This window comes from Ascaphus truei, chromosome 7 (genome assembly GCF_040206685.1).
Source record: "Ascaphus truei isolate aAscTru1 chromosome 7, aAscTru1.hap1, whole genome shotgun sequence".
NCBI classification, from domain to species: Eukaryota; Metazoa; Chordata; class Amphibia; order Anura; family Ascaphidae; genus Ascaphus; species Ascaphus truei.
Genome location: NC_134489.1, coordinates 58,437,643 through 58,464,210, shown reverse-complemented (window position 1 = coordinate 58,464,210; position 26,568 = coordinate 58,437,643). Strand labels below are relative to the sequence as shown.

The 26,568-nt window shown below is 40.2% G+C and overlaps 1 protein-coding gene across 3 annotated transcripts in view; it reads left to right on the top strand.

Annotated features, from left to right (window-relative positions):
• The window catches only part of PARD3B (par-3 family cell polarity regulator beta), a 774,037-nt gene that overhangs the window by 399,718 nt on the left and 347,751 nt on the right, over positions 1-26,568 (top strand). For all 3 annotated transcript variants that reach the window (XM_075608550.1, XM_075608549.1, XM_075608551.1), the window contains exon 17: positions 23,416-23,622. In XM_075608550.1, coding sequence (XP_075464665.1) covers positions 23,416-23,622 — 207 coding nt within the window. The remainder of the gene's footprint in view (positions 1-23,415; positions 23,623-26,568) is intronic.

The following is a 26,568-nucleotide window of genomic DNA, read 5'->3' as shown; positions in this document are numbered from 1 at the left end:
AATTTTTAATAGAACCTTGGAACCATAAGGAGGCTTCTAGCAGCTGATCTTGGCCGTGTACAGTATGGGGGAGGCCTGCTCAGATAATTGGGAAACTTTTCAGAAATTATTTGAAAGTTGGACAGGAAAAATATATCTTACTACTGGACTCCAACTATAGCCAAACTAGTCCTGTTAGCATATTGCAATGATGGTTGTTGTAGGTACTTTATGAGAAAAGGCATATTGAGTGTTATAGAATGTCGTGTTTGCCAAGCTGAATTTGGAGTGCTGTATCATAAACTATGTGCCCATTGTTAACAATAGCCATTAGCGTCTGTTGTGCAATGCACTTTCTAACTATGGCACTTGTCCAAGGTTTGTTGCTATAAAGTGTGCCCCGTTTGGTATAGCTTTTGGATGTTAGCATGTTAATATGCAAATTAAACATTGGATGTGAGTGTAGCTATTTAGCCAAATATTTAACCCCTTGAGTGCCCCATGAAGTAGCGACTATGAGGTCTGGGGCGCCAGGGGCCCAATGAGTAGCAATGTTGTGGACTTTTTTGCTATAAGGGATTATGTTGAACGCTTCGCAGGAGCAGTGAACAAGATCTGAACTGAAGAGGAGGACCATTCCTTTGGCATTATCCAGTGACGATGCAATCATGTGATCGCGATGTGCTGGAGGAGCTGTCACACTCTGGTGTTGGGGCCCCTCCAAAGGGTTAAAGCTGGTAACCAAGGCCAGATTAATTTTAGAGTTGACTCTAATCAGCAGCTCTGTCATTGGAAACTTTCACAGTTTAGACTTTGTCCCAAATGCCATAGTTCATTTTGTCAGTGGTTAAAAAGAAAAATGTTTATTTTGAGTGATCCATCTTTTAACCATTGAGAATTCAGATTGCAATACATTTCAAGGTCCGAGAGACTAGTGATGCGTGCATATAGGATGGTATCAGCAGCATACGGTACATGCGCATGGAGGTGCAGAAGATTTAAGCTGCAAAAGCAGAAAGACCACAATATGCATTAGAACCACCTGAAAGAGGGAGGGACTCTCATTGGCCTCTTGAACATGTCTAGACATTAGATTTTCCTACAAGGAAAAGAGCACTGTATAAGTGGAGCTACTTTTACAGGCATCATACAGTGTGCAAGTCACAACGTATTGAAGGACAGGCAGCCATCTTTTTGTTTCCCCAAAAGCCTGAGAGTCTTTTTGTGAGATACTATGCTACAAAAGCAGCAGTCCGACTCTAGGACATTTGGTCGCAGTCGTTTCGCCACGACCAAATGGCCGCCATGCTTTGCTGCGACTTACCCCGCCGCGGCCTGCCACTTAACCTCTAAGGTTAAGTGCCTAAAAACCACTACCCTATGCCCTTGCCCTAAAACCCTTATCCTAAGCCCTTACCCATAAACCCCTTAAATGAACCTCCTACCCTAACCACTAAAAAGCCTTAAATTAACCCCTACCCGCTAAACCCCCTTAAATTAACCCCCTACCTGCTAAAAACCCTTAAATTAACCCCCTACCCACTAAAACCCCTTAAATTAACCCCCTACCCGCTAAAAACCCTTAAATTAACCCCCTACCCACTAAAACCCCTTAAATTAACCCCCTACCCTAAACAATAATTAAACTTACCTTAGAAACGGCCAGCGGCGGGATTCCAGGGGCGGATCGGCAGCGGGGCGATTCACGGCAAAATGCTTGCGGCCAAATGTCGAAATTCCGCTAAAGCAAAGCCAGTGATTGATTTACAGGGTGTAAAAATGCCTTTGTAAATGGTAACATTAATCAAAAGTACTTTTTGTAAAGGACAGGCAAAAAAATAAAATAAAAGCATTAAGACATTTAAGCTGAATAGCTAGAAAATTTGTATGTGATTAAACGGGGGGTATTGAAGGGGGTTATATGGAGTATACCTAGTTTTGCCACAGACCACAATTTTCTACTACGAGTGTGACAAACATAATGAACTTGTTCTTCAGGTTTTGGGCGTTTGACATAAGCTTGTAGAGATCCATGTTAAAATGGACGAGAAGCACTGTGAGTGCTCATTTGCGTGTCATTACCCAGAATCCCGGGCTGCAGTGGTAGCACTGTATGTTTAGATATAATAGGGAGAGGCAGGGTTGCAGACCTGTCGGAAATATGGGAATGTGCTCACAAGTGGTATTTTTATTTGCTGTACTTTTGGCATAACTTGTTCTTTGGTAACATGGGAGATGCAGACCGCCAACCCTGTTAAACTGTTCAAGCAAAATAAAAAAGGCCCTGACATTCGTAAATCTCACACTTTGACGTTTAAGGCCGCAAGATAAAAATGCTTCTTTGTGAATAACTTTAGCTCCAAAACTGCCTTGAGACATAGACCAGTAATGCTCAACTCCAGTCCTCCAGACCCCCAACCAGTGAGGTTTTAAGGATATCCTAGCTTCAGCACAGGTGGCTCAGTCTTCATCTGAGCCACCTGTGCTGAAGCTGGGATATCCTTAAAACCTCACCTGTTGGGAGGTCTGGAGGACAGGAGGTGAGCGCCTCTGACATAGAGCACTTTTTCTTTGCGGCGCTGCAATTTGATTGCTTTTTCTCTTTCTCCGAAAGCTCACAGCAATAATGTCATGAAATACTGTTGCTTTTGTTCCCAATGTTAGTATTTATTAGCCATCTCCTTCCCTACCCTTTCCCCTTTTCACATTTCATTTTGATTTACCGCTTGGAACTGCTTTTAATATGTATTGACTGTCTGCCGAGCCTCTGCTGACACTGCTCTTTTAAGATGATGCAGTGCTCAAGAAAAGCTGACGACTTTCTTCTTTATGAGCTTTGACATATTAATTAGCAAAATGGAGATGAAAAAAAAAAAAAGCTTTCATTTTTTTTTCTTCTCCTCCAATTGTAATTTTCCCCAAAACACCTGTCTGAAGATATCTTGAGCGTATTGGCATCCAGAATGCACTTGGCCCAATGAAACCAAACAGGGAGCACATGACCTCTCGTTCACCCTGTACATATCGGGTCAACAGAGCACATAATATAATTAGATGGTCCAGATGTATCCTGCAGCAGTGCTATTGATATGACAACGCATTACATTTGTTTTGAAAGACTGATATTTGATTACTACAAAAAAACGAGTAAATGAAATAAGGAGAAGCTGTTTTTTTGAAGAATTTTAAAGCAAAATAAGCATGGTCCGAGAAATCATCTTGTGAGAAATGTCTCTGCTGGATTTGACCCTCTTGTAAGACATTGTCACCCCTTCCTATTGTGTTGGAGATGAGATCTAGTGGAAAACGTTTGCAGAGCTCTTGACAATTTTAATAAGCATTAACCCAAACGGCCTAGATGCTGCTTCACATTTCAACGTACAGCTGGGGTTACTGCTTCTAAATCCATCATTTGGTATTAAAGACCCCATAAAATAGCAGTTAAAATATGCTCTTCAATTGGCAAAAAAGTTGTGACCACTGAAATATGCTTTGCACTTCTAGCTTTCCTCTGCCCTTTGTTCCTCAATGGTTTAATTCTTCTTGGACGGCTCAGTATGTGACTTAATTTCATATAGAAGGCATTACGTCTAGCTTGGCAGGACTGCAGTCGGAAGAAAATGGTCCCCATTCCATGTGTGTGCACACGCTTTTCTTTGTAATGGTTTTCTTCTTTTTGGCTTTTACATTTATCGATCTTTTATTAGATATTCAAGAAATCCCTAATGAGATGCTCTAAACATCTCAGCATTTGCTTTTCACGATTAACCCCTCTGCTGTTCGCTCTGCAGGCTTGTGCTGGTGGCCTTGACAAGGAAAGCAGTTGAACTGTTGTATTTCCGTAGTGATTTCAAACATAATGTTATCAACTTGTAGTTATGTTTCATATAATAGCATACAGATGGCACCTGTCCCATTGCTGGTTATGCCACACGTTGTGGTATTACACTGTGCAAGCATTGTCATTAAATTCTACGATGTGCAGAATATTACGAAGCACTGCAATATGTTAAGATAAAATCACTGTTAATGGTGCAGGTTACATTTCAGCGCGCTCGTCTTCTCCAGGGTTCACACGTTTATTGCGCACTTTCCTAGATGGCACTACTGAATAATATGTTTCAAATAAATAGGAAAACCAATTGCCTAATAATGTTTTCATCCGATAGATCATTTGCAATGAAATAATGGCAAAGCGTTGGTTAGTGACTCCTGTATATTTTATCATGTTAGTGTATTGTATTCAGGGATGAAACCTTTGGTCCAGAATATACAGTATGACAGAAAACCAACGTATACTGTATGGGTATTCTATGTGAGCACAAAATATTATTTTAAAAGCATTATTTTATTCTGCACTGTGTCACTCCTTCACAGTGTTTCTAAGAGCTTTGAAATTAATGCCTTTGGTAGACGAGCATGCATCTTGTATTTTTGGGGTTGGTTAGATTTGATAAGCACTGTTAAGTTGTAAGACAACTAACAGCCAATTCATTTGACTGGCTTGCCACCACTTAGTAAATATGGCCCTTCATGATGAGTTTCATGAGCTCAATAGATATGGTGGGCAAAGAAGGATGGGTAGCCTTGTTTGTCCTTTCTTTAATGTAGTAACAAAGGAGGTAGAGGAGTAGGTGGTATGATGTATTTTATTGGAACAACAATTGTTACAAGCTTTTCATTCTCTCAGGGTCCTTTCATGGGGTAAATACCTGATGAAGGACGCTGAGAAGTTTGAGATCTTTTAACATATCAATTACTTGTTGGTCCCTCTCCCTCCTTTGTTTCTACATAGATGGTGGGTGAGTCATGGAAGTGTTTACTACATTGTAGGTTGTGGACAGAATTGAAGTCTTGAAGATGTATCTTGGATTTTCCCTAGCGCCAGGTACTATTATGATTTTTAGCAGCACACATCCGAGTATGTTTTATTCCTTTGAGAGATTTTTTTTCCCCTCCTGTAAATCAAGATTTATTTACCTCTAGTCTTTTGATCGTGCTGAAATATGCACCCACTGAACTTTTTTCTTATGTCTTTTTTCATTTTCAAGATTAATTGTACTCGGAAATGAGAAAATCTGATATATCTCTTGTCTTGTAGTTTCAGCATGTTCCTCGGGCCTGCAGTTTCTCATCACACACATGAGAACTGTTTCCTCGTCTCCATAGCCAATAACATTCCATCTAAAATAAGATACAGCCCTAATACATTCTTCAACATCTTCCTTCAGCTTGAAGAAGCCAACGTTAAAAGGCGTTCAACTTGAAATACCATATGGTGCCTGTTGTTTTTTTTTTCCTGTGACCAGATTTTTCTTTATAACTGAAGTGCAGCGTCAAAGAAATAAGTCTTCATCTTTTGCATGGCTAACTTTAAGAGTCTGACACTCGTAAAAGAGAAAGGAGGGTCACATTTCAGTCATCTAAAGAAATGAATACACAATATATCTGCTCTTTTGCATCCTTAAAGGTTTTGCTGCTTATTTTAATGCGCTCACGTGCTGAAAATTAATTGTACTAAAAATGTTCATCGTCATTAACCTTCAAGTATCCATAATTTGAAACAGATTAGACAATAATACATTCAAATCAGTCGTAAACAGCAGATCAGTTTCCAAGCAAACAGCTGGAAAATTGAGCTAGAGGCATTCACTTCACTAAATGACAAATTCAATCTGCATTTCGTCTGCTTGTATTTTTAACTTTGTAATGGTAGCAAAATACTTCCTATCCCACGTTGATAAGTGTAATGTCTAATGTCTGCTCATAAGATTCTATTTTTCTGGCAGTTAGCGATTTAGAAGCCCAAAGAATTTCGCTTTTAATATACCATCACCTCTATTTTTAAGTGCATCAAATTATTGTTCACTCCATCAAATCTCAAATGCCAGTGTCTTCCCAATAATCAGAATTCACCAAGTAATAACCACAGTTATTGATATAGTTCCACTACCTTTCAGAGAGGAAAAAAATGGAAGGAGTAATGAAGACAATGTTTTTTCAGGGGGTCAAGATGAATTGTCAGCAAATGTCAAGCCTTTTAGTGTCAGTTTGTGGTTAAGGAGAAATCAGGCCTAAAAATTTGTGATCAGTGAATGTCCGGTCCATGCATTCAGGCAAATGTGGTACAGACATGGGACCAAAAGCCTACCGTCACCCATCCAATTGAAATCAATAGGACTTTTTTTCATTGAAACAACTGATGCAATTGTTTTGCCCCAGAATTTCACAATTATTGCCATGATACATAGACCCCTATACATTATTTTATTATCCGTTCAGAGCTGCAGGATCATCCCACCTCCATGGCCCTTCCGGAACTTCCTTCGATCACAGGATCTTGATGTAATTCAGGTGACATCAACAGAAAGGGCAGGTTCCTTGCAGGTTGCGGTCAGCGCTCCCATCACCATCTATCCCTATAAAAAGAGCACGGTGGCATGACTGGCGTGTCAGCTCCCTGCATTCAATGGGCACTAAAGGGATTATTTGTATTATTACTTCCTGGAGGTACTGTCTCCTTAAGCGGGATTTCTTAAGACAATGAAGAGTACAAATTGCAGTACTTAAGTCATCATTCATTCACTTGCTTTTTTCATCTTAATAAGATACGTGTATCAGACCTTTTAGAGTAAAAAAAGCGAGATGTATTTCAAGGTGTTAATCTGCCACAAGAGATATGTTATCTTCTATGTTCCACAAGTGAATGAGTATAGATCAAAAGCTAAGCAAATAGAAGGCTTGTCTGGTGTCTGAACTACAAGTATTTCAGCAGTGTATTGGCTGCCAGATAACACTTGTTCTTCTTCGGTTATTCATTAAATTGCACCTGATAATATTTAACATAACAAATATAGGGTGATTTTAATAAGAACTACCAAAATAAGTTCATGAGGAAAGATGGCTTGAAAACAGTTACAATAATATTATTGTAACTATTTAATTATTTGCAACAGGTAGAAGGACATAAAATACACTTATGTTTTCAAAGTAATAAGATGGCCTTGAATTTCAGCATTTTCTTTTCACTCTTAGGTCTGGGACATAGTGCCTTTAAAACGCGCTGAGGCTCAGGGAAAGCGGTGCTTTCCCTGGCCTTACACAGCGCGCCATCAGGGGGCGGGCCGGGGGCGGTTAGTGACGTCACTGAGCTGGTTCGCCCTCATTGGGCGAACCGCTCACGTGACCGGCCCTGCGCTCCGGCAAGCGGGGAAATTTCAAAACGCCGTCAGACACACGCTTCCCCAAGCGTGCTGACGCGTGCGCGAGCCCCTGCTAAAGCCGCTCTCATTGCGGCTGCAGGGGCTCAGTGCCGAGCAGCAGCACGGGTCAGCGCATAAGCGCTGACCATGTCCCAGGCCTTAGGCTGAGTCCATGGTCAGCGCTTAGGTGCTGACCCGTCCTGAGGCGTGCTGACGCTTGTCAGTGAGCCCCTGCAGCCGCGATGAGAGCGGCTTTAGAAGGGGCTCACGCACGCTTCCGCAGGCGTGCGGAGGCGTAGCACTTATTTATTTTTTTCGTTTTGCCACTCACGGGAGCGCAGGGCCGGTCACATGAGCGGTTCGCCCAATGAGGGCGAACCAGCTCTGTGACGTCACTGGCCCGCCCCCCGACACGCCCCCGGACAGCACGAGAACTAAGGCCAGGGAAAGCACCCGCTTTCCCTCAGCGCGCCTCCGCACGGCTGGAGTCACCATGGACTCAGCCTTATGCTCATTGGCAGTTGGCTTTGTACTGTTTTGCTGTTCCCGTTGACGAGAAAAGAGGTTAAGCTGCTCTTATGATCTGAAACATAATTTTATCAATGCACCCTTGTTTTCATATACAGATGTAGCTAGACTTACTGGTTTCGGCACCAGGTCTGCTGCGGTGCCGGAGGATTGTCACTGCGGCGGGTCCGATCTGGAAGCATGAACCACCCATAGCGCGACCGCACCATATCCAGAGCTGCGGTTGTAAGCTATTTCAGCCACTGCTCCGGGACAGCAAGTCTAGTTACAGTACTTCTGTATAATGTTGCCATCATATCAACACCAGAAATCCTTTGACACCTCAGTTCTAAATATATATTTACAAAGACAATTTGGGAAATATGGCTATCAAATATATTTATCATAGTGAATAAAAAAATGGTTTATCTGTGCACTCTAATTACACACAGTGCATTTTAATGCATTTTAGTATACAAGTTATTCTTCACTCTCCCACAATTTTTTCATAATTCAAGTGCAGTAAATATGATTATACATCCACAAACAATTGGCCCCTATTTACAGCGCTGGAAGGTATCTTATGGAATACATTCACTTGGTAAAAATGGCTTTTAATGTGCTGTCATTTGTAAATCCTTTGCAGTTAATATGGGAGAATATAAACTTGTATAGATTTACTACTATATTATCTATTTTCAAAGTTTCTCATCTCTTTGCAAAAGCTGTCTTTTTGTGGTAGGTAGACTGTACATGCTGTGATGAATGATAAGAGATGGGAAGAATAAGGCAGTTGTATCATACATAATAATCTTCCATATATATGGGTGCTTACTGATATTTGGTCTCGCTTGTTCTACCTTTAAAACATGTTTTTAAAGCAGCCCTTCCCCCACCCAAAGTGATTTTTTTTCTTGTCGTAATCTTAACTGGTGAGGTGAATTGAAGTTAAGCCACGCAATCCTTATCTCTTTCTAAGGCATTTAATGCTTCTCAAAATATATCCACTGGTTCACCCTTTAGAAAGCTGCAACATCCTGTACCGTGGGATGTCACCACTTTCTGTTGGACATCAGAGTGGGAATAACATGGCAAATACAGTATATTGTTTTTACCTGGACAAGAATTCTTGTCTGATGGATTGAATGCTAAATATCTGTGGAGCTGAACATCATGGCATTCAGATATTAGGCCAGATTTACTTAGGTGGTCTTCTGCCACACAACTTCGAGGTGTGGAAGACTCCTGCCAACCCAATTTAGTTAACGGGCTGTAAGGTCTCGTCTAGTGCCAGAAGGTGTCTTGTGGCAGATTACTGCTTAGTACATACAGCCTGAGCCATCATGTTAAGACTATATATAGAATCCTTCCTTCCCTACCCTTCGCCCAAAAAGAACGAACATTATTGCAGAGCTTGGGGCTGATATATTTGGGTATAATGAGTGACTTCATGAGTAAAAACATTGACTGTAAACAATGACACTGAGTTTGAATCAGGGAAACCTGGTTCACTGCCTGGTGACCTTGGGCTGACTGGTGTCAGCTCCTTGTGACCTTGGGCAAGTCACTTTATCTCCCTGTGCCTCAGGCATCAAAATCATAGATTGTAAGCTCAGCTGGGCAGGGACGGTGTCTGTAAAAATTCCTATGTGTACTGCGCACTATACTGTAATTGCTAAGCTAAAATAAAGTTCTTATTATAATGCTAATAAGCAGATAATGAGGGGAAATGTGAATAATTCCCCAAAGTTAATAACTAGAGATGTGTGAAAGAGTTTGCACACCTCACAATTTGCCCCCCCCCCCCCCTTCTTTTTTTAACCTGCGAAACATTTTGTGGCCTAGTCACAGTTCAGAATCAAGCATCAATGTGCATTGCAATGGCGCTTAATATGTTAAATTCACAAAAATCGTTAGATTTGCTTACTGCTGAGACTATAAATACAGTAGGGAACATACACGATGCTTTGCTCACTGTCTGGAGATATTTGGCTGAAAATTCGAAAATCGCAAAATTCAAGACTACTTTCACGACATTAGATTTTTCACGCTTGGCGGAAACATTTAACAATAACACCTGCGACTGTGTTTTGGTTAGTTTCATACGTCTCTTGTAATAACGGACTCGTGAAATGTTTCATCTATATATTTTTGAAGGAAACAGTATTGCTACAAAATGTTGTACCTGAAAGTACAGTAAAAAGGAAAATTCTATTGATTACTAACAATGCAAGGTAATCATTCCCGTTTTTAAAATCTACTACAGAGATGTAGCAACAAAAAAAACCCCTACCTTTTATATTCTCAGGACAGCTCCATCGGATTAATTAAAGTATCATGAATAACAGTGCTACACAAGTACCTTTACATTTAATACGCTTTCAGGTGGCTGACATTGGCTTATATTACTCGCCATTGGCCTTAAAAAGTAAAATGCCTGATCTTTGCAGGGACAATTATTGCAATTACCCACATGTTGTGAAAACATCAAAAGGAACCAAATGTTTTGATTCTGAGCCACAAAAGCCAACTGTGTGGTGATAAGAGACTGTTACTTGGGGGTGTGATGGGGAAAAATCTTCAGCAAAAGGGAATTGTGAATTTCAGGTGAAATCTTATAGCATTGGGAGAAGGTTCGGGGTCAAACAACGAGAGACACCGGAGCCTGGCAGCTGAAAGGCGACGTGTTGAAATGAGTGGACACATTTAGAGACTGATGAGAGACACATATCATTGAGAAGTGGAAAAGCGCTTGAAAAGCAGAAGTGCCCCAGTAGGATTCTTAGCTTGTTTACTGCAGTCAGTGATTGAACCAAGGGCATTTTAAAGCGCAAATGAACTCCATAATGTGACGTGAGAATAAAGTCTTGGTGGAGGAGAAGATTAAAAGGTGACACTAATTTGAAGGCCACCTCATCCAGTTGAATCTTGATGATTTTTAAACACTACACACCAACTGGCTGATGAACGAGCGCCTCATATAATGTTTGTTGGGGTTAATCTCCAACAACATGGCTATAATTCTTTGTTATTTGTATGGTTCCTCTTTATGACGGTAATAATACTACCACAATATTATACTATAGCTAATTTAGAATTATTGGCAATACATAACAGCTACTTGTAAAGAATATGTGTATGTGCTCAGTAGTCACGTTGAGATAACAACTGTTTATAATGGAATAGAAAATGATATTTATTTAGCAAACACAGAGTTTCCGTGATTATTTTTTTTTTCTTTAGTCAAATTCCTTTGTTTGGCAAGCATTTTTCCGACCATTTGTCTGCAGCATCCAACATGTAATGAGTGTCTTCTTTTGCATGTAAACAGAAAGCTCAACAAGGCAAAGCAATATCCATCCACATGAAAATGTTTCGCTTCTCCTTTTACCTTCTCTCTGTTACAGTTTCTATAAAATGCTTTTTCCTACGACTGAAACACCTCGATAATTGAAATACTGATGTTTCTCATTTCCCCATCGCCATTTCGTTTCTAAAAGACCTGGAAGCATTAGTTTGTTACACGATTGAGTGTTCGAGACAGAGTATTTGCTTATGTTAGAGAGCTTTTGTAATCAAGAATTCTGCGGGCTGTTGTTTTTCCCAGTTGTGAGTGTTTACGGTGTTTGTACTCTGCTGCAAATCTTCAAGTCGTTTCTTGATAAGGTTAAAGCATACATAATTACTCAGAGTCCTGACATCCATTTTAATTGCCTCTTGGTCAACAAGCATTTGCTGCATGCTTCCTGCATTGAATTCTTCGGGTCAAGCTTTGTGAGTTATTGACTGCAATGGGGCAAACAAAGTAAACATGCAGTTTTATGCTCTCTTAATTCAGGGACAAGTGGCTTTAGATGAAGTGTTTATTCAGTTTTCTGGCTGCCTAAGATTGCAGTGGCTTATTGATTCCTTTTATTGCTAGCAGCCGCTTAACCTGACCTCCTCCAGACACAGTATTTTAAAGGCCATAAATTTTAACTTTGCTTATGAGCAAAGGCTGAAATGCTGGGAAAGCCTTTTTATTAGCAGAGTTCTACCATAGTCCCCGTTCATGTGTCACCCATAGCAACAAGTGCCTCTTAAATTGGAGCGACTGTTTGCCAGTGGGGAAGAGGGACAACGAGGAAGCAAAGCGTTGCAGGTTTGATGTCTGCAAGAATGTGTGATTAGAGCAAGCAGGTGAATGAGGGAAGGCAACTAAGCAGAAGGAAATGGATTTCTTCCCTTTCTGTCTCGTTAGATTCAGAGATTGCGTTTTCTGATTGCGTTTTAATTTATGAAGAAGAAAACGGAAAGAGATTCCTCAATGTAGCAATCACCTACTACTTTTTTTTTTTAGAAGAAGAAGAAGAAGCTGGAGGTTAAATCTCTGGAAGTGAGATATAGATTTCCACTTTCCTGACCCTGTCTTTGAGATTTTCATTTCACGCTCAAGTTCTCCTGTAAAGTGGCTGCCCAAGAGTTGGATTTGAAGATATAGAACAAACTGTGGGATAGAAATGGGTACTTAAGAGGTTTTTTTTGCCATTTTGCTCAATTTGACGAGAAGAAATTATGCTGGTTATTCATGAGCCCATCTTCAAGTGTTTTAAAGTTTTGGGGATGGTTAAATGAGCAATAAATTATTATTAATAGAAGGTGTTCTTTTGTGATTCAGAAAATAAAGGTCATCGCTCTTTCTGCAGGCATATTAACAATTCTTTCTTCTGAAAGAGTGAGGAGCTGTCCAACTCCAAGGACCCAAGTTATTGATAGTTGATTAAAGTGACATTTTAATTGGATAATTCTAATTTCAAGGACTGAGATGCCACTGAACGGTTTTAACCACTACAGTGCCCTTGGTGATCACCAGTGAGCATCACACAGGCTGGCACGCTGGTGGACCTACTGATATCAGTCAATGTCATGATTTGCTTGTTTCCATGAGAAATAAGGAGCTGATTTCATGGGGTGGAACGTAACCGTGCGATTGTTATGCAATCGATCACATGTTCACATCGATCGGTCACATCGATCAATGCCAGTACGTCTGCAGCATGCAGCAGCAAGTAGGTTGAGAAAATGTCAATAGACGACTTTATTCTAAGCTAGACTCAGTCCAAATCGGTGAGACGCCATGCGAGCAACAGTTAATATGAAGGTTTCTTTGTTCATAGCCGTAGAGGACATACCGTAGGTAAAATATGGTAGTTATTAAATCTTAATTTATAACATGCTTATTATTATGCTGCTAAAAAAAAAGCTAATCAAATAAGGTTTTGTGCAATATCAGTATGTCATTTTATATATTGGCCCAATATAATATTAGACAAACTTTTTAAATAATCCAGTAGTGTCTGTATCCAGCGTGATTTCTGGAAATGTCTAGATGAGCAGCATAAGGTAAAGGCCCTCAAAATTAATCCAGTACATTCTCGCGTGTCTTGTGACTTTAATGGAACAAGTATTTCTCTATTTATTATGTAAAAATAACTTCCCTGTTTCAATGGGACTGAGTGAAGATTAGAACGTGAGAATCCTAGGCTGCCTCCTCACCACATATGTAATGGGTGATGGGTTTACATTTGCAATCTTTACATGGAATGACATTTGACTGAGCTTTGGCATGTGACCTCGTGTATGCTGAGCATATTTGTTAATATGAGCAAGAGTGTGATTTATTAGGGCCACAGAAACTAGAGACTTGTTTATATCTCCTTATCTCGCAGGGTATCCCATTTCCATATCTAATTAAGCAAAGGAAATCTATAGAGGATCTTAGCAGAGAGATATAAAATCAGACCAAAGTAATCACCCGTTAGTGAAATGTTTACTGCTCGTTCATTTGAGACTGATCAATTAGAAACTGTCTGAACCCTCTTGGGAGTTATATTTTTGCAATCTGCAGTTTTACCAATCTGTTCTTCAGCATTACAGTCTTACTAGTGAGCAGTCAAGCACAACAATCTACATTGCGTTTAACAAGTATAATAAAGAAACAATTACGTGTAAGAAACTGAAAGGTAGCTGGTGTCTATAGCTGAATGCACAGCCTCACGGTGTGTCCCCCCCAACTAACATTTCGTCAGGATCAGATCAAGTGTAGTTTCCCCAATTTGCTCAATTTGGAAAACAAACAGCCCTTACCTTGACTCGGATCGAATATCCATGTAAATTCGAAGTTCATTTCCAAGGATAAGCATGTTTAATGAGAATCAGGATAGCATGTGGAGGCTTTCCCCCGAGTGTTACTACTGCATTGCACGGGGGAATAAAGACTGACATGTTGGTTAATGAAATCCCAACATGTTCAATGTGAATAATGCCAGAAGAGAAGTGCAGTCATTTTTGAACTAGGGTAAGAGCATGATTCATGACCTCTGGTCTAGAAGTAGAAGAATGTCTTCAAGATGCAAGAGAGGTTTCAGAGTTATACTGTACGGAAACACATTCAGTGCAAGATATTTAAGTATTTGAATATTACATAACACTCATACACCAAATGGTACGACTTGCAGTGTGATATAGAAGGATCATTTAAATGTATGTATGTATATCACTATATAGCAGTCACAATGTACTCAGCACTTTACAAAAGAGACAGTACAGTACAGGGATAATACAATAAGTGCAACAAAGTCAGACAATTGGAACGTAAACCCCTGCCCTGGAGAGCTAACAATCTGAGTGGTATGATGGGAGACTTACAGAGACAGCAGGTGAGGGAATAAGTGCAGTAGATGGCAGTCATTGGTAGGAGTGCTTGGTAGGTACTTGTTGGTCCAATAAAAGGTATCATACCACCTACTCCCTCTCCCTCCTTTGGTACTACATGGCAAAATTGTCTTAATAGAAGATGCTGTAATCACTTGAAAGTGTGGATTTGCAGTTTAAGTCTCAGGTTTTGCTTTATCAAACAGATACAGTATATTTGATAAGGGAGTATTACATGAAGATGAGCCATTCTGTGAAGCAGACATACAGAATTCGCTACTAATAGAATATATACGATTACACCATTGGTAAGAGGAAAGTGTTAACAGTACACAAGTTGTGGACATTAGCTTTCTAAACCTTTTAGTCAGAGCAAAGGCTGCAATTTGGCACCCACCCGTTAAATCTAAAATTGTAACTGTTAGGATTCTTTAGTTCCCTGCAATTTTAAGAAAAGAAGTGGGGAAATGGAAAGCTTCAGTACAAGAAAACAACTAAAGCTGGAATATGAGTAGTTACCTCAAAGAAAGCAACGTGAGTGTTAGACTTAGCTTTGAGTTGCATCTAAATGCATCACATTATGTACATAGAGAGCACATATGTAGGACTCGTGCAGAGAGGGGAATAATATATATATATATATATATATATATATAAACAAAAGAGGAAAAAAGGGTCCCACTGAAAGCACTCAAGCAATGATAAATAATAAATGAATTTATTCAATGGAAAAGACACATGAATTACACAAAAAATATTAAAATAGTCCCTTTGGACCCCCAAAACCTGTATACTGGTTTATGCACAAATAAAGGATACAGAAGTATTCTAAATATAACCTGAAATAAGGAATATGTGCAGAATGTATAAACCAGAAATATTATAATGTACCTGCTTAATTATCTCAAGACCGGCCGGTCAAAACAGAGATCTAAAATAGTATGCTAAAATGCTCTACCTCAAAGCTCAATAACAGTACCAATCAATCACCAAAATAAATATATAACATGTGAAAAAACACACAATAAGGGAGCCATGCTAGATGACTAAATAATCACCACAAGATGAAATGCATGCAGGTCACAAGAGGGAGATTGAGCAATGGCATGAAAAGCAGAGGTGAGCGTCCAGCAATAGTCCAAAGCAGGGTAAGGGTGTTCCTGGGGGAGTACAGACACAGCCCCGACGTACGTTTCGCTACCTCTTGCTTCGTCCGGGGGCTTAAAGTAATGGCGTCCGATCAGGCTTAAAAGGACACTAACAATTAGTGTGATCCAATAGCGCTGCGAGCAGAACAGCTGATTAGTAAGAAGTTATCAAAAAACTGCATGATGAAAAGGTCACGCTGTAAGGGGTCAGACAGTGTCATATAAGGAGAGCCATGATTGGTTCCCACAGTCCGTCCATCCCCAAAACAAACAGTTTTTAAACACTGACAAGACTGTAACAATGGTATTTGGGACCAAGACTAAATTTGTAAAGCTTCCAGTGACTGAGCTCCTGATTAGAACCAACGCTAACACCACCCTAACACCTGTCACTAGTTTTAAATACCTGGGCTTATGGTTTGACTCCCACTTAACATTCGGGATGCACATTGATACCCTGACAACCAAGACCTATGCCAAACTAGGGGTACTTTACAGGAACAAATCCTCCCTAAGTCTCCTGGTCAGAAAGCGTATCGCACAGCAGATGCTAATGCCAATTATTGACTATGGAGACATAGTATATGGCTCGGCACCTCAAACCCACCTTAGCAAACTTGACACCCTCTACAATTCAATTTGTCGTTTTGTTCTCCAATGCAACTACAACACACATCACTGCGAAATGCTCAAAGAACTAGATTGATCAACACTAGAGTCTAGGCGCAAAGTTCACCTTTCCTGTCTTGCCTTTAAATTCTTCATGGGCAAGCTACCCAGCTACCTGAACAAGCTCCTCACCCCTACCACTTGCAGCACTTATCACCTGAGATCAGACTCCAAAAGACTGTTCATGGTCCCAAGGCTCAACAAAGTATCCGGACGTTCCTCCTTCTCCTACCGTGCACCCCAAAACTGAAACAACCTACCAGAGACTCTCACATCCACCACCAGTTTAAGCTCTTTCAAATCTAAGGCTGTCTCACATTTTAATCTGGTCTGTAACTGTTTCATACGCTCATAATATATATTTTCTTTAACTGTGCACGCAATGTCTTGTATATAATGTATGCCCTGTTCATTTATGTATCTGTACTTGTAACCATGTATTATTTGTCTTACTCTGTGCCCAGGACATACTTGAAAACGAGAGGTAACGCTCAACGTATTACTTCCTGGTAAAATATTTTATAAATAAATCCAATCAGAGCTACCGAGGTAACTGTAACAGGGGAGTTATTCCTGTTCAGGAAATGTGCCTCTGATACAGCAGTGTGGTGGTTAACTGCTGGTAGTTAATTATCCGACACCACCTGCCTGATTAACTTCTTAGAAAAGCCTGTCTTTTGAGACAGGGAGAGAGATTGTTCCTGAGTCTCACAAGTTGTGAGACTGGCCATGGGGACAGATGTCTTGAGCCTGCCAGAAGAAATAGCAGAGCTGCTTGCAAGACACAGGGGAAAACACCTCTAAACCTGAATGCTGACAAAACCTGAGGAAAAAGGCAGCAACCCAGGAACAGAGAAAACTTTCCCGCCAACCACAAGAAACAGATAAGACTTTACTTTATAAGACTTTAGGAAATATCTGCTCATATCAAGATATATGTTTGGGGCTGGGAGACATGCTTATCTAAAGGGAGTTGTGGACTGCATAGGTTTCGCTAGAAATACTCCCAAGTGAATAGAAGCTTTGTTTGACCCCTTGTTTTGATGGTTTTCTGATGTTAAGGAAACAGGCGCAATAAAAGCCTTGTTTAATTTCACCATAACAAGTCTCCCTTGCATACCTCTGTGCGCGTTCCTCCTACAGTAACCCTCCTCCAATAGCAGCGCTATTGGATCACACTAATTGTTAGTGTTCTTTTAAGCCTGATCGGACGCCATTACTTTAAGCCCCCGGACGAAGCAAGAGGTAGCGAAACGTACGTCGGGGCTGTGTCTGTACTCCCCCAGGAACCCCCTTACCCTGCTTTGGACTATTGATGGTCGCTCACCTCTGCTTTTCATGCCATTGCTCAATCTCCCTCCTGGGACCTGCATGCATTTCATCTTGTGGCGATTATTTAGTCATTTAGCATGGCTCCTTTATTGTGGTTTTTTTTACATGTATTTATTTTGGTGATTGATTGGTACTGTTATTGAGCTTTGAGGTAGAGCATTTTAGCATACTATTTTAGATCTCTGTTTTGACCGGCCGGTCTTGAGATAATTAAGCAGGTACATTATAATATTTCTGGTTTATACATTCTGCACATATTCCTTATTTCAGGTTATATTTAGGATACTTCTGTATCCTTTATTTGTGCATAAACCAGTATACATGTTTTGGGGGTCCGAGGGGACTGTTTTAATATTTTTTGTGTAATTCATGTGTATTTTCCATTGAATAAATTCATTTATTATTTATCATTGCTTGAGTGCTTTCAGTGGGACCCTTTTTCCTCTTTTATTTCCACATTATGTCCCCAGCACCGTCATTAGGTCATTATCTATAATAGTTGGACCTTATATTTTGATTTAAGCAATTCGGTATTATTTTTCTAGTTAGTTGCAGGCTTGCATGTTAGTTTCACATTTATATATATATATACAGTGTTCGACAAACCTATACATTTGCTCGCCCCGGGCGAGTGGATTTAACCCCCGGGCGAGTAAATATTGGCCCAAGCAGCACACGTTTGGTACTAGGTGGCGAGTAGATTTTTTTTGTGTGGCGAGTAGATTTTTTGGTGATTTGTCAACCACTGTGTATATATATATATATATATATATATATATATATATGTGTGTGTGTATATATATATATATATATATATATATATATATATATATATATATATATATATATATACACCATACGATACCGGTTGCAACACGACATCAAGGGACAGCACGCAGGTAAGTAAATCATAAATTTTCTATATTTCATAGAAGACACAAAAACCGACATTTCGGTCCCCCAGTGGGACCTTTCTCAAGGTACATATTTATACACCACACTTAGTTAAGTTATGGTTGGTAACCCACCATAACTTAACTAAGTGTGGTGAAACCTATCCTAAGCTTCATTTTGCAAAGCCAGTATAACCAACCCTACACTGATGAGACCCATTAAGGTCGAAACGGGTGTCTGTAGGTAGGTTTACTGCCTATACATCTTGACCCAGGCTGTGCTCAAAGCTGTGAAATGCAGCAAGCATAAGCTTACAGGGACCATGTTATATGGTTTTGAAACAAAAGGTGGCACTGTGCTCATTTGCATGTCATTTCCCAGAATCCCTTGCTGCAGTGGAAGAACTGTGTGCTGGGTGATAATGGTGAAAAGCGGGGTTGCAGACCTGTCTAAGACATGCAACTGAGCATACAGTAATATTTCCATTATATATATATATATATATATATATATATATATATATATATATATATATTATGTATGCATGTATGTAGAGGTATCAGTACCGTGTTAGCCGAGCTTTAATAATCAAAAATGTGTGTAAGTATGTAAATATAAATAAATAAAGAGCCCACAATGTAGTGAGCGCTTTACAAAAGGTGGGAGTGTATACTAATGGTGTGGGAATGTTAGAGGGTATGTATATGTATATGTATAAATATATATGTATGTATATGTATGTGTGTATATATATATATATATGTATATATATATATATATATATATATATATATATATATATATATATTAGTGGAAAGCCATATTTTGTGTTTTTTTACATTATGCCCTGAACCACTCAAAGCCACCTCTACAGCTCCTCTACCCTTAAATAGAACAAACGCTTTATCCCTGTGTAGAGAACACATACTTTCTTGAAAACCACTAATGTTTCGGCTCCCACTTGGGAGTTCATTATGCCCGTCCTTACATTCACTAGAAAAACTGTATCTGATAGATTGCCAACAAACATAGGGGCTCAATTAAAGATCGCAAGCACATCTGGGCTATAAAAGGTATCCAAACAAACACAGGAAAAGTCTGCTGTTTCATAATAGTAATAATATATTTTAATTTTGGTATGTTCTAATAAAAACAGAACAAACGAGACCATATATTTGCATTCCAACACTGTAAGTGTTACATAAGGTTCCTTGTTTAATACTGAATTATCACGTCTCAATGATATTATTGCAGAAGTCAGAAGGGAATAATTGCTAATGCAGATTTTACACAAAAAAAAGGCAACTCTGTAGAAACCATTTTTATTATTTTAATTAAATAAAAGGTTGTGAGTCATTTAAAATAATCCACCTAAAAGGTTAACTTGGTTTGACTTTGATTAGAACCATTACTTGGAAATCTAGAATTGGTGTCTTCTGAATATTGACTAATGTCACTACAGTATGCCCCTGCTTGTCTCCTGCGCTCTACCCATAACCGTCTCCTCACCACCCTCTCTCGCCTTAATCCCCTTTCCCTCACTGCCCCTTACCAGTGGAACTCCCTCCCACTCCGTAAACGTCAAGAACCTTCTCTCCCCACCTTCAAATCAAACCTTAAACTCACCTCTTAAATGATGTGCTCCAATAGCCTAGACTCATGGTTACTGTCACACAGTCACTCCTACTAACCACTGCCATCTACTGCACTTATTAACTCACCTGCTGTCTCTGTAAGTCTCCCAACATACCACTTAGACTGTAAGCTCTCTGGGGCAGGGATTTCCTCTGCTACTGTCTGATCGTATGTGTTGTACTATAATTCCCTGTACTGTGTGGTCTCCCTTGTAAAGCGTTAAGTGCAGCTGTGGACGCTATATAAATAAATAAAGATATTCATACATATCCTGAACCCCATTCCTCCTGCTGATATACCTTAACACCTGTCATCAGTTACAAAGTTAAGAGCGTCCCAGCTGCTTGCAACAGGGCGAGCAGCCTTCAGAAACATACCAGCCTCCTCCCCCTGTATCATATTTTCCACTCTCCCTTCCTTTTAAATTGAATGATTCATGGAGCAGGTGCCTCCTTACAGTCCCAGTGTATGTTAATAATATAATTGTATTGTTGTCCTTATGTACCACGCTGCACATTATTACCACAATAATATAATTGTATTGTTGTCCTTATACCCCATTGTACCACGCTGCGGAATATGTTGGCGCTTTTAAAATATAGACTTTTGAAAAATAAGGTCAATAAAACTTTCTCCAAGTGTTAAAGAGATTTAGAAGTTACTGATACCGGGATGCAATACCACGACTTTGATCACTGCCACTGTGAATCAATTATAGTGGTTTAATTGGCTTAATTGGCTTACACCTTGGAGATTCAATGTAATTATTTATAATAGTAATAATATATAATGTGTTTTTTTAAATGTTATTCTGCAACAGTTCCCATGGTAGCCTGAAGCAGAAGATATTGTCCCAGCATGCAATACCTCCACTACAGCCAGGGATTCTCGGAAAAGACATGCAAATGAGCACACAACGTTGCTTTTTGCTTCTCATCCGTTTTAACATGGACCCCTATAGGTTTATGCCTGCCGCGTTACACAGCTTTTCAGCACAGCCTGGGTTTAAGAAGTGTATAGCTAGTTAAGCTACTCCCAGACAGCTGTTTTGACCTTTTGGGTCTCATCAGTGCGAGGTGGTTGGGTGCTGGCTGTGCAATGTGAAGCTGATAGTGGGGGCTAGAACTAGACACAAAGCAAGTGCCACTTTTGTACTCACCATCACTTTAATAGGTAATTGTTCTGTGTGATCCAGTGTCCCTGACAAGTACTAACAGAATCCTGGTAACATGATCCAAGCAGAAAAGAGGAACAGACAGAATTAAGAGGAAACGAGGAAGGGGTTATTCATTAAACTGCGAGGGTGCGAATCGAGGGACTATAGCAATGAAGTAAATATACGTTTCCGTGCAGTAACACCCCAACTGGCACTATCACAATTTAATGAATATCACAATTTAATGAATATCCCCCTACTGTATGTAGCAGCACAAATGTGGTGAAGTTGCAGCCCCACATACTGTAATGCGCTGCAATGCACTTGCAGGCCCTCCCAGCGGCAAAAGGGTTAAGACTGACACAAATGCACCGTCTTTGTTTGGAAGTGTATTTCCAGCAGTGTACACGCCCGTTGGGAGGATCACGTGTGGCCTCTTACAATATCTCCGGTGCTAATTGTTGCATGTATCTGGCTTTTCAGCCCCACACCTCAGGTCTGCTCCCAATGCACATGGCATTTTAGGAACAGATAAAAGAAAGACAGAACAGAAAAACTTCCTATGATGTGCAATTCCTGGCAATAAATCCATTTTAGCATTCGCTAATTTGAGAGTAATAGTAGGCCCTGGTATAGCAATTAGTGAACAAAAGAGACGAGCCGTGTGTGCCCTCCAGTAGCAACCATATCTTCCTTTCTTTGTCTTTTTTTTTCTTTTTTCACTCAGATATCAGTGGATTTTGGGGAGTGCGGCTACTAATGCTTTCCCTGCTTTATTTTGGTGTTTCGTCATTTAATGGTTATTCACATTGTTTGTAAAATAATTGGTACGCCCCCCCTCCCCCCCATTTTACAAAAATGACTGTTAACTAATTAAAAAGAAAAATCGTGTGTTAATGGGAATAAAAAATAAAAATAAATAAAACTTGGATAAATACAAACGTGTGATATTGATCAAACAAGTTGAGCATTCAACTTTGCATTCACCGATACGAACATGCAGGTTGGTAACGTTTGATTCCGACTAATGAGAGCAACTGAGAATGATCTGAGAATGATCTTAAACTGACCTAACAAGAAGAAAGATTTTATATTTTATTTTAAATCACCAGGGATAATCTGTGTTACTGCTGTTCTGTACTAGAGCGTGCAGGCTGCCAGATTTATACGTGGGAATAATTCAGGGTACATAAAAAGAACTCATGCTAAATCCTAATTTTCATGCACATAGAACAGCAATCACTTTTTGCATATTTTGATATAAAAGAGCACTCCTCTGGTGACACCTAGTGCAAAAAGCAAAACAAATGTCTTAAAAAGCAGGCCTTGTGACATAAAAAATCCCCATTTTAATAGGTTTGAAGCACGGGGTTTCCGAAGCTGGACTGTGTTGATTTCAGCTCCGGGGACCCCCTGCTTCCCGAGATACTTACCTCTGTATGGGTTACGATATGTCTCCGCACTTTAAAGCTCTTGTGTCACGTGGGCCAATAGGAAGGCCCCACGGATGATGTTGCAGCTTCCTATTGGCCTTTGTGACGTGGGACATTTAAACCTTCATATTGTTAACCCAGCCAAGGCTCCTACTGGCAAAACCTACGGAAGTAAGTATTTTGGGAAGCAGGGTGTCCCCAGGGCTGAAATAAACGCGGTTCTGCTCCCGAGGCCCCCTGCTTCAATCATATGTATTAAAAAAAGTGTCTCCAGGACTGCCTCTTTACTTAATTTGTTTTGCTTTCTGCTCTAGAGTCTGATCATACTTTTAAGCTGTGGCACTTTGCAGAATAAATGCTATTTTCTAATTATTTGTAAACATAGCAGACATTTTTAGATTATGGACCATATTTAGAAAACAATGCATAAATGTGATGTGCTTAGCACCGCTTGATAAATATTGCCCTAAATGTTTTCCGGGACTGTTCAGTTTGAGCTTTCTTTGCTCTCTTCTATTTTTCCGCCAATCATTTTTCTGTAATAATAATATACTATTTTGCTTACCTGCATATCTATTTCAGTGACTAGTGGCTTTTCTTAATGTTTTCATTATCTCTCCTTTTTTCCCTCTTCATAATGTTTTCGGTGCCTTCCCAAATTGGGGAACAATTGCTTTTGCTTGTGGCGTTCTGTCATTACATTGTTGCCATTGTTCATTAAATGAGAGCTGTGCCCTCACATGCATCCCATTCTCTTCTCCTTTCAGTCTCTCCTGGAAAAGATTTTGGTCCAAGACTGGGGCTCAAAAAGTCCAGTTCTCTTGAGAGCCTGCAGACTGCAGTTGCAGAAGTCAAGAAGAATGACCTTCCATTCTACAGACCCAGGCCGCATGTGGTTCGTGGCAGGGGCTGTAATGAGAGCTTCCGAACTGCAATTGATAAATCTTATGATGGACCAGAGGCAGAAGAAGAGGGTATGTAAAGCACTGTGATTGGATGGCCATACTTTCAGAGGACCAGCGGGTGTGTATTAATCTGATAACTGCTTTAGGTTACACAGAATTCTGCCTTGAGCCCTTAAGAGAATGTGGTTTGTGGGTAGCCCTCCTTTTTGGTATATTCCTTTCACTGAGGAGGCGTCTAAGAGGGGATATGATGACTATACACATATATTCAGGGACAATACAAGGTGCTTTCAAAATAACTAATCATCCCACGGGCAGTACAAAGGACTCGGGGTCATCCCTTAAGGTTAGAGGAAAGGAGATTTCACCAGCAACAAAGGAAAGGGTTCTTTACAGTAAGGGCAGTTAAAATGTGGAATTCATTACCCATGGAGACTGTGATGGCAGATACAATAGGCATGTTTAAAAAAAAGAAAGTTGGACCTCTTTTTAGAAAGGAAAGGTATACAGGGATATACCAAATAAGTAAACATGGGAAGAAAGTTGATCCAGGGAGAAATCTGATTGTTAATTCTTGGAGTCAGGAAGGAATTTATCTTTCCTCTTATGAGACATCATTAGATGATATCACTGGGGGTTTTTGTTTGCCTTCCTCTGGATCAATATACTGTACGTACAGATATAGGATAAAGTATCTGTCGTCTAAATTTAGCAGAGGTTGACCTTAAAGGACATACGTCTTTTTTTCAACCTCATCTACTGTGTAAGGCCGCTCTTATAGTGCGTGCGACGCGACGGATGTCGCCACCCGCAAAAGTTGTATTTCGCTTTGCAGCGACGTCGCAAGCGACCTGGCCATTGATTGGATCAGAGGTTCTCACATGTGGCGACAGCCTCTGAAAAATCAAATTTGACCGGCTTCCAAATTTTGCGCCACCACGCCGCTCCATCGCGCTTACGATAAGCGCACGCGACGGCGGCAATACATTTGTTTTGCCGTGTAACTGGCAGAGGGGTTTGCAACCCATCACCACTCTGGTGGTAATTTGCTTGCAGCCCTTTAGGAAAGTCAGCATTGTTTTAAAGTTTGCATAGTCACTAAGATGTGTACCTGCCTTACTTATGTGCATATAGGGAGTTTGCATAGTCACTAAGATGTGTACCTGCCTTACTTATGACATATAGGGAGCTGTTCAATAAAATGTACATCCTACAATAGTTGTTCAACGAAAGCAGCAGATCAAAATCCTTTTAAAAGCTACTGTAATTGTGCAGAACTATTGCATCAGGTCATCTTAGAAAAATAACCCCCTTAAGATATGATATTGTCTACTTACTTTATTGTAAAAAAAAGCGAAATCCAGAGTGAAAGTTGCTCCGAGGATATATGCAATAAAAACAGCAAAGAGAAATATAGTGCAACACTGTATATCAGTTAAAATGAAAGAAGGGGTGTGTAAAACTCACAAGCCTTTTATCCCCTGTACCCATTTTTCCAACTCTGGCTGTGATTTGACTGTATAACCCCTGTTCTTTAATGTAACCATGTATTTTTTATAACTCTGTGCCCAGGACATACTTGGAAACGAGAGGTAACTCCCAATGTATTACTTCCTGGTTAAACATTTTTATAAATAAATAAATAAAAAATAAGTATATATCTCATTCCCGTGTAGTGCGAGATATTCAAGTGGTCTGGCTTATAGTAACCAACTGTAGATGAGTGTTAAAGGTGCCAGGACTCATCTATAGTTGGTAACTGTACACCACACCGCTTGAATATCTCGGACTACACGTGAGTGAAATATATACACATCCGTGCTTTGATTTTAACTGATATACAGTGTGCACTATATTTTTCTTTGCTGTTTTTATTGCATATATCCTTGGAGAAGATTTGCACTCCGGATTTCGCTTTTCTCCATACCTGTCAATAGCCGTCTTGTTTTTGTTGAGCTGCACTCTCCCCAAGGATTGAATTTTTACTACACATCATATTTTTCACACAAGTTTATAGTCACTTACACTTTTTAAGTGGTGTTTTGCACCTGAATTTTCTGTTGTTGTCTTCACTTTACTGCAAGACAGAGATTCTAGGTTTGCTTTAAGATGCGTTACTTTAGGCCTCGAGCATGGTCAGCGCTTATGCGCTGACCCGTGCTGAGGCGCGCTGCTGCTCGGCACCGAGCCCCTGCAGCCGCAATGAGAGCGGCTTTAGCAGGGGCTCGCGCACGCGGCAGCACGCTTGGGGAAGCGCGTGTCTGACGGAGTTTTGACATTTTCCCGCTTGCCGGAGCGCAGGGTCGGTCACGTGAGCGGTTCGCCCAATGAGGGCGAACCAGCTCCGTGACGTCACTGGCCCGCCCCCAGAACCGCCCCCGACACACCCCCGGACGGCGCGCTGTGTAAGGCCAGGGAAAGCACCGCTTTCCCTGAGCCTCAGCGCGCCTCCGCACTGCTAGAACAACTATGTCCCAGGCCTTATACTGTATGTTCTCTTGCGGTTTTGAACTCCTTTAACCAAGGAAATCTCAATACATTACTTTAATAATAGTAATTTTGCACATCATATAATAGATGTAGGGATTCTGATTTTAGGCCTCAACCGAAAAACACCACTGACTGATCAACTTACCCTAGAGGTTACAAACAATAAACTGGAAATGAAGCATACTGTCATTTCCTATAAAGTTCCACCTATTGTGGCCGCTCAGCCACAGGTAGGTGACAAAGGCTGCACAAGAGGTCTATGGAAACTAAAAAAAAAGTTCACTGATAAAAAAAAACTGAACTAAAATGTATCTCTATTTTTCACTATTTTTATTTAAATGAAAGTACAATACACTGGGTTCCGCCCCCCACTACTTATACGAAAAAATGAAGCACCGGAATCCCTAGGTATATATCTGTAAATATGGAATAAATCAAAGTCTACATAACCCGACTGGTTATAGCAATCGGTGTGTAGTCTTTTAATAGATGTAATGGTGTAACAAATAAAAATCGCTGATTCTT